The following is an 18,595-nucleotide window of genomic DNA, read 5'->3' on the forward strand; positions in this document are numbered from 1 at the left end:
CCTTGTGTGAATGCATGCATTGTGTCCAATAAGGGCTTACTTTCCTATAAATACACTTAGGACTAGTTTATTTAGTGTCAAAGGCATTGCATAAATATGTATAAAACTGATAAAAATAGAGGGAGCACACGTGGCTAAATAATTTTTGACCAAAAACAGGCAACAGAGACTGTATTGTCTGTGGCTTTAAACAATTCTTCCTCTGTGCATAAGGCAGGGCATTGTGGGCATGCATACAGATGCGGAGTTGTTTGTTCTGCTCCACAGTTACACAAGGTGGAGGATTCTTGTTGTTGCTGAGGGAACATTAAGAGGGGTGGTGGTTTTCATGAAGGTTTTTCTTGATTTAAGTCTAATGGGAAGAGGCTGATAGACATGCAGTGGATGGCTTTCACAAGGTTGAACCTTATTTCTCTCCCAGTTAGCAGCAACTTCTGTTGCACAGTTGGGCGGGGGGGGGCGCAATGCCAGCTAGCTTACAGAGTCTATCAACAGGTGTGGGTTCGAGACATTCTGTCATTATTCTACCTGTTTTATTCAGTGCTATATTCATCTGCTTCACATGGACAGACTTGTTCCAAACAGGGCAGGCATACTCAGCAGTTGAATAAGACAAGGCCAGAGCTGATTTTCTTATTAATTTTGGGTCTGCACCCCATGTGTTGCCAGTCAGTTTCTGCAGGATGTTATTTCAAGCAGCTACTTTGTGCTTGGTGTTCATACAGTATTTCCTGAATTTTAGTGTTCGATCAAAGGTGACACCGAGATAGGACTAGTATTTTAGAACATAATAATGCATTAATTAGTTAGACTGTGCTTTTTTCATCACTAGATGGACTCATCACTAGAATGAATTCAACATTTATTCCAAAAACAATCCTTGAAGATTAAGTCCAACTGAGGGATGGAGAAACTAGCCTTAGGCCACCCTAGGTGTTTCATAGTTCAGTGGGAATTTTTTAAAGACCTTTATCAGTTTGCTTTGCTTGATGTCGAGGTACAAAAGATATGTCAGTTATAAAAATACATAGAGTGCATGCTTTGATTATAAGGAATAAAGTTATACATTCTAATTCTAGTGTACTGTCAGATATGCTACCATGTCAACTAGCTTACAGTGAAACTGGGATTAATCAAATAAAATCACACACAAGAACTACTACAGTCATGAAGTGTTCCAACAAATGCAACAACAGTGCCAGAAGAAACAGCCCAACCTGAAGTATTGTTAGCCTAGAAGTGGGAGACAGAAATTTAATGTCACCAATTTTATATTATATTTATATAGTCTTTTGTAGGATTTTTCAAATGGCAAAATAGTATTCAAAGAATCCAATGCTATTTGCAACTTTCATGAAAGAAAGTGCTAATGAGTTCAAAAGTATTTAGTACCAAAAAGCGTGTTTAGGACTACAGCATCTACATGGTATTTCAGTTGACAACTTTATAACCAGACAGGCCTGATAATATTCTGCTGCTTTTGTTGTCTTAAGTTTACATCTATATAAATAAAATGTAATGTTAACTCAAAAACCACTGGACAAATTGCCGCCAAATACAAGACACCTACTAACCCAAGTAGTGAGCATCACTCACCCCCCCCCCCCCGATTTTGTCATTTGGGAGTGTAAAGAAGTTGATTATAAATTGTATGATTTTAACTGTATTTGTGTTTGGATTGGTTGCACTAATGCTGGAGCGGCCTAGCTGAGAGTGCGTTACCATGGAGATGATGCTGTAGAGAAGTGGGAGGAGCTTAGAGGGGAGAGTTTGAAAAACGACAGTTTAAGTTCAGTCAGAGTTAGGGTTTAGGGTTAGAGGAGTGAGCAGTCAGGAGTTAAGATTGGAGGGTGAGGAATTGGTAGAGGAAAGATTAGGAGGTTATAGCTGTAAAAGAGTGAATTGTGAAGCAAGGTTTTGAGGCTTTGGAAAGCCAGATTAAGCTACTGGAAGTTTCTTAGCCTAGAGAGGCTGATAAGGGAAACATAACCAGTATTCCGTTAGTCTAAAGAAAGGCTAAAGAATAAGCTTATTAAGTATCTGATCAAGGGAGGATCAGATAAGGGAGACATCCCTGTATTGGAACTTTGTTTTGTAATAAGTGCTTCACCTCAGGAAGATACTGTATAACCTGAAAAAGTGTAACATTCAACTAACCAAGCATTATTCTGAGTTCTATAAGAAAAGTTACAATTTGCAACCACACGCTTTGTGCTCAATAAACTTGTTAACTTTTGTTTGAAGACTGCCTCACCTCCATTAATTTTGCGTCCAGTGTGCCATATCTCCCAATAATACCTCACATCACACATTGGTGGCACCATTAAGAGTAATAAAGAATAAATCATCCCTCCTCTCTCCTAAGACTTTACAGGGAGTTGTAGTTGCTGGGATTTATAGTTCACCTACACTCAAAGAGCATTCTGAACTCCAGCAATGATGGAATTGAACCCAACGTGGCACACAGGACTCCCATGACCCAACAGAAAACACTAGACGGGTTTGGTGGGCACTGACCTTGAGTTTGAGAGTTGTAGTTCGCCTACATCCAGAGAGTACTATGGACTCAAACAAAGATGGATCTAGACCAAACTTGGCACAAATATTCCATATGCCCAAATATGAACACAGCTAGCATTTGGAGGAAATAGACCTTGACATTTGGGAGTTATAGTTGCTGGGATTTATAATTCACCTACAATCAGTGAGCATTCTGAACCCCACCAATGACAGAATTGGGCAAAACTCCCCACACAGAACCCCCATGACCAACAGAAAACACTTAAGGCTACCCAGTCCAACTCCCTTCACCAGGGCAAGAAAAGGTAATCAAAGCCCTCCTGACAAAGAGCCATCCAGTCATAGATCTAGATAGATATGATTCACACACACACACAGAGACACATATATAGTATCATAGATTTGAAAGGGACCCCTAAAGAAGGACAATTATATGTTGCCTGTTCCAGAGTAGGCAAACCAGACAATCTCCACATCAACACTGACAAAGAAACAACACGAAATAATGTTTACCCCCAAGCATAAAGAAATTACATATATTAGAAATCAACACTTTCTCATTACTTTATTTTCCAGATCACTAGACTGGGGCCACAGCAACGTGTGGCAGGGGACGGCTAGTGAACAATAATTATCTGTATAGTTCTTTCATGCTGTAGGTTGTAACATTTTTGAATCAGTCATAACAATGGTGACATCTGGTGGTACTTATTTCAACTATTCCCTTTAGCAACACTTTACAAATTGTTTCTGTACATAATATTTTAGAACAACAAGCTACTTCAAAAAGCATTGCTAGACTTCTATTTTATACAAAGGCTTAAAGACATACATTTCCCAAACCTTCTTTATCGTATAAATACTTGTAGCCTATAATATGAAGTGACACTTTTCTCCTGAATATATTTTAATTTCCCCTCCTTGTTAATGCTGAAAGGACTCGTAGTTTTTTGTCTTCAAATCTGAAACAGAGAAGATTTAGGACCCCAGATCTTTTGGAACACAAGTCTCATAATTCCTTACCATTTGCCATACTTGCTGTGACTATAATCCAAAAAAGTAATTTTTCAAAGGTCTCACATTTACCACAATTCCTGTACATGTGTCAATAGTGTCCAAAGCTTAAACTAAATAAGCAAGGGGCAAAAGGTTCTTGCAGTACAAGTTAGCTGACATCATTACATTCTTTCAAACATTTACTAGGTGGGAAGGAGACTCATCCTTGTTATGTATTCTTTCATGTTTGAATATCTTTTAGAAACAAATAAAATGTTATCAGGATTATCTTGTAAAAGAAACTCTAGACAAAAGGGCATTCTTTATTCTAGACTCTGAGATGCAGAGAACTAGTTTCTACAAACAGAAGAAATGGTACTGCTTTTATAATCCTATTTCAAAAATTCACACAATGCAACAATCTCTTGGACCTGTGTTTTTTTCCTCTCTCCATCTTCCTGCCATGCAAGGAACCCTCTTTTCTTAGTGGTTGACCTATACTAGGAGTTGGATGGAGTGAGGATGGATCTGTTAGTCTCCTGGATCTTTCAGTGCAATTTGAATTCTAGTTCAGACTTTGGGCCATTAACCTGTGAGGTCCCACAACGGTCAATACAGGGCCATACACTTTTAAAATATCTACATGAAGCTGTTGGAAAATATTATTCAGAATTGTGAGTTGTGTGTCATCAGTACACTGATGAAACTCTATCTCTTAATTATAACTGATGCCAAGAAGACTGTGGACGTCCTGACTCATTGGGATGGGTTTGTTGTTGCTATTCTGTACTTTAAAGTTATTTCTGATTTATGGTGAAACCCAAGGCAATCGCCTTAATGGGGTTTTCTTAGCAATACTGATTCTAAATGGCTTGAGACCAGCATATTGAAAGTAAGCCTGTCTAAAATTTGAAAATCTCAGAGGAAGCCTTATTGCAGGTTCCAACATCTTGTGAAAGGTAATCATGTACACATAATTGAGTTTCCCTGTGGCAACACTCTGCCTATGGAACTCCCTGCCCAAAGAAGTTGGGCAAGCTCTATCTCTTTTTGAGCAGACAAAAGAGTAATGTTCCCCACAGCCTTCAACGTTTGACATTTTTTTCATGTTAACTGTTTTCTAATTGCATTTTATGGTTGTTCTTTAGACTTAGGCTGCTTCCAAAGTTTATAGAGTCATTTCATGTTTGTTTTTTAAAAACACTTTATCTATGCAATGTTTCAATTATTTAGGGTGACCAAAATGATTAAAGGTTTGGAAACCAAGTCCTGTGAGGAACAGCTGAGGGAGCTAGGCATGTTTAGCTTGGAGAAAAGAAGTTTGAGAGGGGACGTGATGGCCATGTTTAAATATCTGAAAGGATGTCACCTTGAGGAGGGGACAAGCTTGTTCTCTGCTGCTCTGCAACAAAAACGATTCACCCTAAACATTAGGAAGAACTTCCTGATGGTAAGAGCTGTTCGGCAATGGAACCATGGAGTATGGTGGAGTCTTCATCTCTGGAGGTTTTAAAGCAGAGGCTGGATGGCCATCTGACAGGGATGCTTTGATTCTATGTTCCTGCAAGGCAGGGGGGGGGGGGGTGGACTGGATGGTCATTGTAATCTCTTCTGGCTCTGTGATTCTAACTGTTTTTCCTTGTTCATCACCTTAAGAGCTCTTATGGACTGAAAGCAATCTAGAAATATTTCAAATAAATAAATAAATATCACATATGTAGAAACGGTACTGCTAATCCTAGTTAATTCCAACCAGAGCTTGAAACTTATTTGCAAATGTAGATGAACCATTTTGCATTGATGCAGACACAATGCTGTGTTTATAAGCTTTAAAAAGAAGGGACAATATTTGCTTGGAAAGTGACAATCCCAATGAATGTGCCATATCTCTTTACATGTTTAGGAAACTGCAATTCTGTCAAGGGAACTTATACTGAAAATAGTTGCCTCCTCTGTGGAAATGTAACAGACAAACATGATTTCTAATTCATAATCTCATCAGCCCAATTTTGTGTTTCTTTAGAAGATAAGTCTTCTAATTAAATGTGCATAGTATTACTGCCTCCAACGTTGTTGTTGTTTTTTTAAAAAATAAACAGGAGACTACATCATCTACTGTACATTATTTTTACATTTGCAAATTCAAACTGGTTTGCAATAAAAAAAATTGACAGAAGAGAAATTACCAGCTGCAATGTTTTGAGTTTGATGGAAAACAAATACCATGTAAAGCAATGAATTCCAAACTATCTAATATGGGCAAGGCTGGGTCACAATTCTTTCTCCCTGCCCCCAAATGCTAATGACAGTACCATATCTGTTCTTACCGACTATCATTCTTTCTTTCTCAGAAGTTCTCCAGAAAGCAGCAGCAGATTTCTCAGAGATTAGCTGCAGTCAATGGACTAATACTTTGATTAATAATGAGATATTCAAAAGAGATAGGATCAGACCTTCAGTATTAATCTGTAATTAAGACTTTTCTGGTACCTTTAAATCTTTAACCACATGAAAGAGAGTATTCTTTTTAATGTGTGATTATTATAAGTTTGATTTCTAGAATTCTATTTAAGAATAAAATCTGCACTGAAGCAATTTCAAAAGGTTTTTTCCCCATAATACAAGATTCACTGAACCTAGTGGATTCCTCCTCATTTAGGCAAGTGAAACATTCAAGCACCTCTTGTGTTTGAACTTATCTGATGGGGGCAGGGGGAGATAGACTAATTAGTAGCTAAGCCTGAGAAGACACGAAAAATGATAGGTAATGAGGCTGAAGATGAGCATAAATTATGTGAAGCTTATATATGTAAGATGGAAGCATGTTTTTAAAAATACTAAATGCCACATGAGGATGCTTTTGAAGGAGGGGCTTCAGTCAAGGGAGGGAAAAATTAACCTTCAAAGCGTGACCCAGTTTTGCATATTAGGCTTTTTAATAAGCCTCCACTTCCATCAGTGGAAGCTTTTTCAAAGCATTATTTCTCCCAAAGAGCCTGCAGATCTGAGGAGGGAAGATGAGAAAGAGAGCAAGTGAACATGAGGCATAAAAGAAGCACACAACATGTGTGCGAGTTACTTCTGATTTTCACTGAGGCAGTGAGATCCTTACCCTGAAGAACTGCATTTGGCTCCTAATTCTGGCATTACCATTACGCAGTTTAACGTATAAAGCATACTTGCCATTGCTTTAGTCCTAGTTTGTTACCAAAAACCATTTCTAGACAGAGGTTATTGGAAAGTTTAGAAGCAAGACATGACAATATCAGGGGCAGATAACAAGAGACAGACTTGCTCGGCAGTTACAGCAGACAATCACCTACCCTCTGTAAGAATGTCTAACTTTTTTTCAAAGTCACCTAGAATTAGTCATCATATAGGTGCATTCACTGTTGAATTGTGTTCAGGGGATGATTTCCTCTTGTCTGTCCTGTACAACAATGAATATCTCAAGTATTAATATTAGGAAAAATATCTTGACTCAACACTGGCCAAGATTATTATGATGGTGCAAGAAGCTGTGTATGGATGAACGGCCTATCAAAAACAGATAAAAGCAACAACCATGCACTTCAGCACAAGAGAGTCATGGCATTCAGGTATGTCTGAACATAGTAATAAGAATGACGTTAAATCAAATCAAATGTCTAAACAGGACAACATTCTGCTCAATCCATGACAGACTAGTGGGAAGTAGGCTATGAGTATGACTGCATCGTCCTAGTTAATGCTTTGGAGCAGTAAAGACCCAGCCATACTGTTTCTAAGGCTGGAGAGAAATATAGAATGTCTGCAGGGGATAGATGCCTGGAACTGTGGATAATAGCAAACCCTATATTTTGACTGCACTTGAGCAAGAAGCAGAGCATGGAATCACACTGGAGGGCCTGGAGAAGCCCACAAATATTTTCAAGGGAAAATATTTTTAGAACATGGGTAAGTGAAACCATGGGTATTAAATCCGTGAATAAGGGGGTCATATTGCGTATCTAATGTGACTAATCGCCAATGGTAGCTTCATGCTCCACAAACTTACACAATCCTCTTTTAAGGCCTTCCAAGTTGTAAGGCAGAACTACTTCTGCATTAGCAAAGACAACAATATAAACAAAACTGTTACAGCAGGTAACATGTCATGACACCAGGTTAGGAATGGAAGTCACAGAACAAGACAGCTATTAACTAATGATTTGGTGACGTAATGTGGAAAGCAGAGTATTAGATTACAAGCAGTGTAATTGTTGGTGTGTCAGGCTAGGATCTCTTTCATTTGACACAACTATACCACTTTGTTTCCTGCTTAACTGCATACTACAGAATCTTGGGATTTGTAGATTGAGAGGCACTAGAATTCTTTGGCAAAGAAGTCTAAATATCTCATGAATTTTCAAATCCCAGCATTGCATAGGATGGAGCCAGGACACTTAAAGCAGTATTAAAATGCTACAACTATGTAGTATGAGAGACCGAAAAAATAGGGTTCATATAATAAAGCTCACTGGGTCACTTTTGATTACTCACTCCTCCAACTTAATACTTGATTAGGCTGATGTATGAAAAGAAATGAGGAGGGAAGGAAAAATCTTGTTACTCAGTAACTAGGCTGATTAGTAATTTTTATTCAGTTACAAGGAAGAAAGGTTGAGATTGCTCCAAAAGTTCTCATGTGTGTGTGCATGCATGTACTGTTCAATCACCTATTTATTCATGTTTGCCCCATAAATTTGACAGGGTTTCCTAAGGCAAGGAAAAATAAAATGTGGTTTTCAGTTCCTTTCTCTGAAATATAGCCTACAGTGCCTGGTATTTCTTGATTGTCTCTCATCCAAATACTCATCAAAGCTTACCCAGCTTCACTTCAGAGATTAGACAGAATCTGGTGCCTTTAGAGAACTGGTTCCCAAATTCTGATCCTCCAGGTGTTTTGGAAGTGAACTCCCAGAAAGTCCCAGCCAGCTTTGACAACACTCAGAAATTCTGAGCAAATAAAGTCCAAATTTTTGAGAAGACCAAAACATTGGTTGATAAGACAGATGTATGATCTCAAAAATTTGAGGATCCATATTTATGGATGAGAATGACAAAACATGTTTCCCAAATCCTACCTCTTAAACCAGGTGTTGCCCCAATCAAAGAGTTGAATTCTAATAAAGATTTGTGTGTAATATGCCTTCAAATCTCCTGCAGACTTAAGCTGATCTCATGAATTTCACAGGGTTTTCTTAGGCAAAGGTGTTTTTTAGTGCCCCCTGGTGGTGTAGCAGGTCTTTTTTTCGTGTGAGGAGAAACTTGAGAAGCTATAAGTCACTTCTGATGTGACAGAATTGGCCGTCTGCAAAGACATTGCCCAGGGGACACCCGGATGTTTGATGTTTTACTATCATGTGGGAGGCGTCTTTCATGTCTCAGCATGGGGAACTAGAGCTGAGACAGAGCTCACCCTGCTCCCTGGATTTGAAACATCAACCTGTCAGTCAACAGTTCTTCCAGCAAAATAATTTAACACATTGTGCCACCGGGGGTTAAACTGCTGAGCTGCTGAACTTGCTGACCAAAAGGCTTGTGGTTCGAATCCAGGGAGGGGGTGAACGTTGGCTGTTAGGCCCAGCTTTTTCCAACCTATAAGTTCAAAAACATGCAATTACGAGTAGATCAATAAGGGAAGGGAATTGCGCTCCATGCAGTCATGCTGAGATGAGAACCACCCCCTAGAGCAGTGGTTCTCAATCTGTGGGTCCCCAGGTGTTTTGGCCTACGACTCCCAGAAATCCCAGCCAGTTTACCAGGATTTCTAGGAGTTGAAGGCCAAAACATCTAGGGACTCAAAGGTTGAGAACCACTGCACTAGAGTCAGACATGACTAGATTGAATGTCAGAGAAAACCTTTACCTCTGAAATGTAGCCGACAGCATTTGGTATCCATCAGCACTTAAGTACCAACCAGGACTGGCTGTATGTAGCTTTCAAGACCGCATGAAGTCCAGTGCTTTCAGGATATTCAGGTGTAAGACAAGAGGTATGCTCTCATAATTTTGGGAAGTCATGTTTACTAATGACTAACAGGAGTCTCAAATCCTAAATCTTAAACCTGGCAGTGCCCCAGCCAAAGAGTTACCTTCTGGTAAAGATTTGTATATAATGCGCTTTCACGTCTTCTGTCAAATTATAGTGACCCCATGAACTTCATTGGATTTTCTTAGGTAAGGAATACTCAGAGGTAGTTTTGCCAGTTCTTTTCTTTGAAATATAGGCCACGTGAGTGTTTCCCTTAATTGGGTCTTCCAGGTGTTTTGGACTTCGGTTCCCAGAATCCCCACTCATTGGCCAAGGCAGCTGAGGCTTCTGGGTGCTGAAGTCCAAAACACCTGGAGGACTAGAGTTTGGAAGTCAATGACCTATCTCAGTGGTTCTCAACCTGTGGGTCTCCAGATGTTTTGGCCTTCAACTTCCAGAAATCCTAACAGCTGATAAACTGGCTGGGATTTCTGGGAGTTGTAGGCCAAAACAGGGAGAAAATGTGGAGGCCGTGACAGACTTTGTATTTCTAGGCGCAAAGATTACTGCAGATGCAGACTGTGGCCAGGAAATCAAAGACGCTTACTTCTTGGGAGGAGAGCAATGTCCAGTCTCGATAAAATAGTAAAGAGTAGAGACATCAGACTGGCAACAAAGATCAGCCTAGTCAAAGCCATGGTATTCCCTGTAGTAACCTACGGATGTGAGAGCTGGACCTTAGGGAAGGCTGAGCGAAGGAAGATCGATGCTTTTGAACTGTGGTGCTGGAGGAAAGTTCTGAGAGTGCCTTGGACTGCGAGAAGATCCAACCAGTCTATCCTCCAGGAAATAAAGCCCGAATGCTCATTGGGGGGGAAGGATACTAGAGACAAAGTTGAAGTACTTTGGCCACATCATGAGGAGACAGCAAAGCCTAGAGAAGACAATTATGCTGGGGAAAGTGGAAGGCAAAAGGAAGAGGGGCCGACCAAGGGCAAGATGGATGTATGTCATCCTTGAAGTGACTGGACTGACCTTGAAGGAGCTGGGGGTGGTGACGGCCGACAGGGAGCTCTGGCGTGGGCTGGTCCATGAGGTCACGAAGAGTCGGAGACGACTGAACGAATGAACAACAACAACCGGTTGTTAGGAATTGTGGGAATTGAAATCCAACACACCTGGGGAGCCTAAAGTTGCCCAAGTATGATTTTAGACCTACCTTACTTCAGCCACCAGCAACCAGGATATCGATACTGTCGCATCCTTCCTTCTGGCGAAACACCGGCATAGTGACGAGGCGGACCACGAAAAATGTCGCAAACATCCGGTCTAAGACAGGAAGCTGACAAGAAAGATAAATATAAATACAGCAATGGTGGGAGCGACGCGACAGAGAAGAGTTAAAGAAGTAGAGACACTTGTTGCTGTGTAAATTCAGAAAGAAATGTTGTTGCTCTTGTGCGCCTTGAAATCCTTCCCTCCTTAGGGCGAAACTATTTCAGGTTTACTTTTAGCGTGGCCCTCAAAAAGGATAGACTTTCTGGCTGTGATAAAAAAAATGGCGATCTCCGGAAGTCCATCTTCTCCTTTTCTGTTCTTAGCTCTATGAGCAAAGAAACGCATGCGCGCTTGTTACCATGCAAACAACGTGCCTCACTCGTCGATTCCGATTGGTTGTTTCTTTCGGTCATAATAGTGACGTCAGAGGAAGAGGCTACCTCTAAATTCCGTATTCGGTTCTCCCTAGTCATTGGCTGTCGTGCGTCACGAGGACGAGTCTGACGGCGGCGTTACGTTTTATTCCTGAAAGGTGGTTGGCTAAAAGGTGACGCACGGCGTCAACCCGTAACAAAGATGGCAGTAGGCTGAAAAAAGGGCTGCTGTTCGTTGTCGTAACGGAGTGTGGCGCACTAGGAAAGGTTTCCTGTCAGAAGAGAAGGGGCGAGGACGGTGCTGCGGGATGTCCGTCTTCCACGACGAAGTCGAGATCGAGGACTTCGAGTACGATGAGGAGACGGAGACCTACAGCTACCCCTGTCCCTGCGGGGACCGCTTCCTCGTCACGCGGGTGAGGGCCGCCCATAGTCAGTCAGTCAGTCATTTATTTCTACTGTTTAGGCCAGGCTTGGGCAAACTTGGGCCCTCCAGGTGTTTTGGACTTCAACTCCCACTATTCCTAACAGCCTCAGGTCCTTTCTTTTTTTCCCCCTCAGCCGTACGGCTGGGGGGGGGGGGGGAGGGCCTGAGGCTGTTAGGAATAGTGGGAGTTGAAGTCCAAAACACCTGGAGGGCCCAAGTTTGCCCAGGCCCGGCCTAGGCCCAGATGGGTCCCAGACCGCGTTGAATCATTTAGGAGGAAGCCCTGACAGCTATGGTAAGGCCCACTTTTAAATTCATACATTTTGGGGCAAAACTATGATAGCTGCGTCCCAATGCTGGTTGCGCAATGTGATGGCACGCCGGGGTAGAAGGAAAACTATATGTCTGGCTATACCCGGTGGCTATCGGCATACCCTCTGATGTACTTCAGTTCTTTTAAAAGTAAAGACTCTTGAGACAGGATTAAAGTTAACCAAGTAAGTTTACTGGAAACAAAAGGCAAAGTTAACTTCAGTCAGAGTTCTTGAAAGGCGAATCAAAAGAAAATATTACAAAAACAAAGTTTGTTGATTGAATTTGGTTACACTGGTAATAAACACTTGACTATATTCGTAAAACAGTAGACTATAATTGTGGTAAGTTTCTTCGTAAAATACTTGGCTATATTGGCTACAGTAAGGTACTTGGCTATTGATAGAAACAGAACTAAAATGGTAAAGTTAAGATCTATAACAGCTAAATGGAAAAGGTACAAGCTAGATTGATATAAGTTAAATACACAGCTATGACGATCAGTACTAGCTATGCTGATGGTATAGTACCAGTTATGGTGACTGTGAGGTATATACTGTAATGATGGCTGTATGGTAAATACTGTAATGATGATATAAATACAAAGCTATGAGGTATATACAGCTATGAGGGTCTATGAGGTATGTACAGCTGGTAAATACTATAGTGATGGGTCAGAATTAGAGAAGCGAAGACGTGCACGACACAGCATTAAGTTTATAGCACGCTTCATCCACATGTAGTTAAGTTTGAGTGATAGCGAAGAATTGTAAAAAAAAAAAAACCCGGCAGTTAGCAGTAGTTTATAGCACGCACCAGCATCTCACTCGCTGTGCGAGTGTAATTCTAACCCACGTTATACAACCAACATTGGGTCCCAGCTCTCATACTTTGCCCATTTGGGTACCTCTTTTAACTGCCATGGCTAGGGGATCATTGGAGTTGTAGTTCGGTCAGGCAGCTGTATTTGTTAGCAAATCTATGGTTAAAACAATTCCTTATAAGAGATATGGACACATACATAAATTGTAACAACAGAATGTATAGGGACACAACATATTTCATGAAAACCTTTGATTTCTTAAATGTGTATGATTTATTGCTTATTTCACATAGACTCAAAGGCTTCTTGTTACATACACTCAACACATATATACATTGCAGCCGACACACGAACCTGTTGCCACACACACACAGAGTTTGGAAGGCTCTGCCCTAAAGGCAGCAAATCCTGTTTGAACTTGGAATCCAAGTTGAGTCAGCTCTGGCTACTCCTTGTATGGGAATCCACCATCACAGAACAGGCAATATTTCAGAGGAAGAGACTTGGGAGTATTCCTTGCCTAATAAAACCCTGTGGAATTCACAGGGTTGCCATACATTGACAGGAGACCTGAAGACACATTACATGCAAACAGCTTGTAAAGAACCCTGAGAGGGAAAATGAGAGCCATGTTTAAATGTCTGAAAACAATATCACATTGAGAAGGGGGCAAGCTTGTTCTTTGCTGCTCAGGAGGCCAGGGCACAATGGATTTAAATTCCAGGAGAAAACATTCCACCTAAATGTTAGGATGAACTTCCTGACAATTGCCACTGCTCAGCGTGGAATATGCTGCCTCAAAAGATAGAGTTCCCTTCTCTGGAGGTTTTAAAGCAAAAGCTGGATGGCCATCTGTCAGGAGTACTTATATTGTGTATTCCTGTGTGGCAGGAGATTGGACTGGGTAGCCCTTATGGTGTCTTCCAGCCCTTGTGATTCTTTATTAGAAGCCATCTCTTCAGTTGGGCAGGACTTGTGGTCATGTTTGGTCATTATCTATGATAAACATGAATCCCAAAAATTATGTGATGCAATGTTGGGCTTATTTTTTTTCTCACCTAAGAAAACCCTATGAAATTCATGGAGTTGTAATAAGTTAACTGGTGACTCAAGGACACATATGGTTGGAGTGTGATAACTCACTGTGTCACCCTATGGACAAAACCATGGGATTCAAAATTAATAATGATTACTTCTGATTGGTAGAGATGCATATTGGAAGGTTCATTTGCATACTTTTGCAAACTGGACTTTTTGTGGTTATATCTCATAGTAATTATCGCTTTATTAATAATATTTTATTTTTAAAAATCTGAACACTGCAGAAAATGTATAGTTCATTTTTGTTGTCACACACACCCTGATAGCATCATCCACTGCAGTTCAACCATCCCTAATGACCCACACAATTATTTCTGAGATTGAGTTACTTGCCAGCCCTTTTTAGATGCTCCTGGTGCCTCAGAGCCTGATATAGAAAGAAATTTACTGTCTTTCACACAATACATTATTGAATCCGCTTCCACAGGATGTCCTAATGAATACCAATTAGATTTTTTAATCAGGAGCTAAGAGTGCATCTACACTGTAGAACTAATGCTGTTTGATCCCACTTAACCATGGCACAATGCTATGGAATCCCAGGAGTTGATACAAACCAGGACACACTCAGCTCTTTAAGGCACAATTGGTGAAATGGTTTGGGATCATTTAATTGATAGGCTGGCTATGGCCTTGCGTTGTCCAGAGAATTATTTTTTTCTTGTGTGTCATTGCAGGAAGATCTTGAAAATGGCGAAGATGTGGCCACATGTCCAAGTTGTTCACTCATTGTAAAAGTAATCTATGACAAGGTGAGGACAAAGCAGGTTGCATATGTGAGCTTGACTTGGGCTAGGTTCACATTTAAAGAAATACTTATGCAGGTAGTTTATTTCTTTTGGAAAAACATTTTGATTCCCCTCTTTTGCACAGTTTTATATATTGGAAGACTACTAGAATTAAATTAATAATGTTCTTTATGCTTTTAGTATGGTGCAGATATGCAGATTATGTCATATGTCGGGTCATCATAGGTTGTTGCATTGATAACATAACTAACTTTTCATATTGATTTTATTGAAACCAAAATTTTACTATCTCTGAATCTAAACCACTGGCTTTAATCTTCAAGGTATTTCATTTATTTTTCAGTATATGTTATGAATATCCATATATTTTGGTGACATGCTTCTTGGTAAAAACACAAAATAAATACACTTTTTGTAAATCAGTTCAGTGGAATTTAAAGTCAAATAACTATGGGTGTGCAGGTTTATAGATTAATTTTTTTTCCTGAAAGTCACATTTCTCATTATCATAACATTTGCATATTAAACAAATGTTACACCTTATTACTGCCAGCTTGTGTTACTTAATCATTTTGAAAACAGCAGTTTTCTCATAAAGCTTGTTTTTTGGCTTCTGAGTGTCAATAGTTACTAGAAAAACGTATGAATGCTTTTTTTCTCTTCTTTTAGGAACAGTTCATGTGTGGTGAAGAAATCGCAGCACCCACAACGAACAAGGAGCTGGTGAAATGCTGATGGTTGTTTGATAAAACTTGGGTCTTCTTGCAAAATGTGGCAATGTTTAAACACAAAACTCAAGGACACCTATTTGGAAGACTCTGTTCTTACAGTGGTTGGTTGCTTTTCAATAACTGCCTCTGCTCCCATCAGAGAACTGATGTTCCAAAACCCTGGATGTTCTTGTGTGCCCAAGAATCTTCAAATATTAAAGTTACAGCATAATATTTCAAGTGTCAGACTAAAAACACAGACAAAGGTATCATGAATATTTTTTTTCCAAATGGAGCAATCCTTGCAAATCATCACTGTTTAAAGACTCTTGGATTCCACCTGGAAATGTGCAGAGTATTTACCATGGGGTCTTATAATAAGACAAAGAAGATTATCTTCCATACTGATGTGCTATATTTGTTGAAATTGTATTTACTCTAGTTCATCGTATAATAGTCACACTCCTGTTTTTTGAAGGGGAAGAAAAGTGGAAAAATATGACTTATGCGATGAAATACAGGTATATTGATTCACCTATTCATCTTTCTTGCACAGTGCCAACTTGTGTTGCCTAGGCAATTCCATTAGTTTATTTTGACATTATATAGTTTTATTATTTTGACATTTGTGTTGTTGGACTATTGTGAACAAATGAAAGCTGACTTAATATTTTCAGTGTGCCAAATCTGTATGGACTCTGAGGTTCAGAGGAATTTGAGCTTTTAAGTGGGCTTAACTCAGTATAAATTTGAATGCTTATTTCTTAGGATTTCATACCAGTCAGGGTTTGTAGCAACCTAAGTTGTATTTCAATTACAATGGCTTCCCAATTTGAGTAATTTATTTCTGTAAGACTTTGCAGAGTGAATGTTTGTACAGTCTCATCTGCATTAATGTTTGTATTAGAACTTGCACAAAGTTCACTGAGTCTATTTTTAGGAGTGTCATAATTTCACTCAGAAATCACCATGTTGTCAAATTATTTAACTGGCTATTCAGGTTTCAGTAATTGACTTTTGATGCACTAGTCTATTCAACTCCAAACATTCAGACTTACAGTCTGATTTTATTTTTCTAGACTTGGAATTCATGAAGAAATGTAAACCTATTTCATTTTCAGGGGTCTCCCCCATTAACTGGTATTTAATAACAATCAGTCTGCTTAACTTGCTCTTGGACAGAATGACAGCACATGTTTATGTGATTTTTGAGATCTAGCACTGACCAACAGTTTATCATCATGGAAATAATTTTTTTGTTTAAATCCATTTTTAAACAGTTAATGGCCAATAAGATGGCACCAAAATTGGGGTTCATATCAATATTTGTAGAACGCTTGAATTGCAAATATTTATTTTGCCTTTTAAATTAAAAGGTGAGTTTTTAAACTCTTGTAGAAGGTTTTATTCTCCCTTTACTGGAATGACAGTAATGTTTTGTGAAATCTTATACTACATTTTTTTCTGATCACAAAATTCAGAATCTTTTCTGTGTCAGTTGCCACAATACCTGTTGCATCATCTGGCTTTTAGTGTACATATCCCTAAAATGTCATGCTGATACACTGACCTGTAAAATCAGGTCATGTAGAACTATTGAGTAAGTTAATTTACGGACTTGCTGTGTTGGCAGTAAAGCGGATAAATTTGTACTCTCCATCTAAATGTCCTTTATGTATTTTTTTTAAAAAAAACTTATTTGAACACCAAAATAATGTGATAGAATAGTCCTCTGGTATGACGCTCATAAAAACAGATAAAGTTTGCACTCTGCATCCACATATACAACAAGAAATGATTTGAAAATATTCCTCCATCAGAAAAATTAAATAAGCTATGTTGCTATTTTTTATAATTTATTGCATCATTGTATATAACGGGACTTGGACATCCAAACATTTAAGTATCCTCAGTGGGTGTGGTGGCACGTGGTTCTGGACTCAAGCCCCAATGGATACCAAGAACCCATTGTATATGTTTTTCTCTTGCGACATGTTGGACTGTATGTGGATTTTTTTAACCAAACATTACAATCCTGTAATAATGTAGCTATAGATTGGTAACTAGAGAGGCTAGTGAACCAGTCTTATTTATTCATAAGGCACCTAAAGCTGAGTGGCACTGCACAATATTTTGAAACGCACTGTCTGAAAGAAATCCAAATTTTGAGTGTAATAGTGGAAGATTGGCTTGGGCTTTTTTTAAAAAAAAAAAAATTGACTCCAAGCCACCAGAACTTTTGACATAATCCAAAATCAGATGTGGCTGGTACTACTGGAAATAATGACACCATAAGTATAAGAAAACTAGAGAAAACAAAACCTGTGTGTTTGATACCCACTCTAAATATTTCAATGATGGTTGAGCATCTGTATATATATTCCAAGGAACTCAATAGACACATTCTGTACAGCAGGACCATTTTAAAATGTTGCCATGGTTTATTTATTTATTTATTTGGTGCATTTGTTAACCGCCATTCTCAGCCCTTTAGGGCGACTCATGGCGGTGTACAACATACATAAAAAGGCAATTTACAAAAAGGCAATTACAGAACAACATATTAACAATACAACAATTATAAAGTTACACTAAATAATCCGCTTCGTCTCATAGTGGAATCATAACCAATCTCATATTTCTTGTTCCATTCCAGTCATCTTTACCACATTATTATAGCACTTAATTAAATGCCTTCTCGAACAGCCATGTCTTAAGGCTTTTTCGGAAGGACATGAGGGAGGGCGCCTGTCTGATGTTTGCAGGGAGAGTGTTCCACAGCCGGGGGGCCACCACCGAGAAGGCCCTCTCTCTCGTCCCCGCCAGACGTGCCTGTGAGGCAGGCGGGATCGAGAGAAGGGCCTCCCCAGACGATCTCAAGGTCCTCGTGGGCTCATAGGCCAAGATGCGGTTCGAAAGGTATTTTGGGCCGGAGCCGTTTAGGGCTTTGTAGGCCAAAACCAGCACCTTAAATTGGGCCCGGTAGCAGATCGGCAGCCAGTGGAGCTGGGACAACAAGGGCGTTGTGTGCTCCCTGCATCCCGCTCCAGTTAGTAGCATGGCTGCCGCACGCTGAACCAGCTGAAGCTTCCGGGCCGTCTTCAAGGGCAGCCCCACGTAGAGAGCGTTGCAGTAGTCAAGGCGGGATGTGACCAGAGCGTGTACCACCGTGGCCAAGTCAGACTTCCTTATAAAACGTCTTTATATTCTTATAAAACGTCTTTATATTCTTATAAAACGTCGTTGGCTCCTTATGTAATGCTGGTACACTTTCAGTAGAAAAAAGTGTATCTTTCGTACAGAGAGCAGAT

The 18,595-nt window shown here is 39.8% G+C and overlaps 2 protein-coding genes across 5 annotated transcripts in view; one reads left to right on the plus strand and one right to left on the minus strand.

Annotated features, from left to right (window-relative positions):
- Positions 1–11,044, minus strand: part of OXNAD1 (oxidoreductase NAD binding domain containing 1) — a 32,929-nt gene extending 21,885 nt beyond the window's left edge. For 2 of the 3 annotated variants that reach the window (XM_060781985.2, XM_060781984.2), the window contains exon 1: positions 10,730–11,044. Coding sequence is in view for 1 of the 3 variants with exons in the window: in XM_060781983.2 (XP_060637966.2) it covers positions 3,544–3,546 (3 nt within the window). In the remaining 2 variants the exon portion in view is untranslated. Of the gene's footprint in view, positions 1–3,543; positions 3,563–10,729 lie in introns of those variants that run through there. The other variant, XM_060781983.2, reaches the window with a different exon arrangement.
- Positions 11,045–11,342: 298 nt separating this feature from the next.
- On the plus strand, positions 11,343–16,943 carry DPH3 (diphthamide biosynthesis 3). 2 transcript variants are annotated; one of them, XM_060781986.2, is made up of 3 exons: positions 11,351–11,578; positions 14,503–14,577; positions 15,244–16,943. In XM_060781986.2, the coding sequence occupies exons 1-3, from the start codon at positions 11,471–11,473 to the stop codon at positions 15,307–15,309; spliced, it is 249 nt and encodes an 82-aa protein (XP_060637969.1). In that variant the 5' UTR covers positions 11,351–11,470; the 3' UTR covers positions 15,310–16,943. The 2 variants fall into 2 exon arrangements, with proteins under 2 accessions (XP_060637970.1, XP_060637969.1); XM_060781987.2 differs by lacking the exon at positions 14,503–14,577 and having other exon boundaries at positions 11,343–11,578.
- The last annotated feature ends 1,652 nt before the right edge of the window (positions 16,944–18,595 follow it).

This window comes from Anolis sagrei, chromosome 6 (assembly GCF_037176765.1).
Source record: "Anolis sagrei isolate rAnoSag1 chromosome 6, rAnoSag1.mat, whole genome shotgun sequence".
NCBI lineage: Eukaryota > Metazoa > Chordata > Lepidosauria > Squamata > Dactyloidae > Anolis > Anolis sagrei.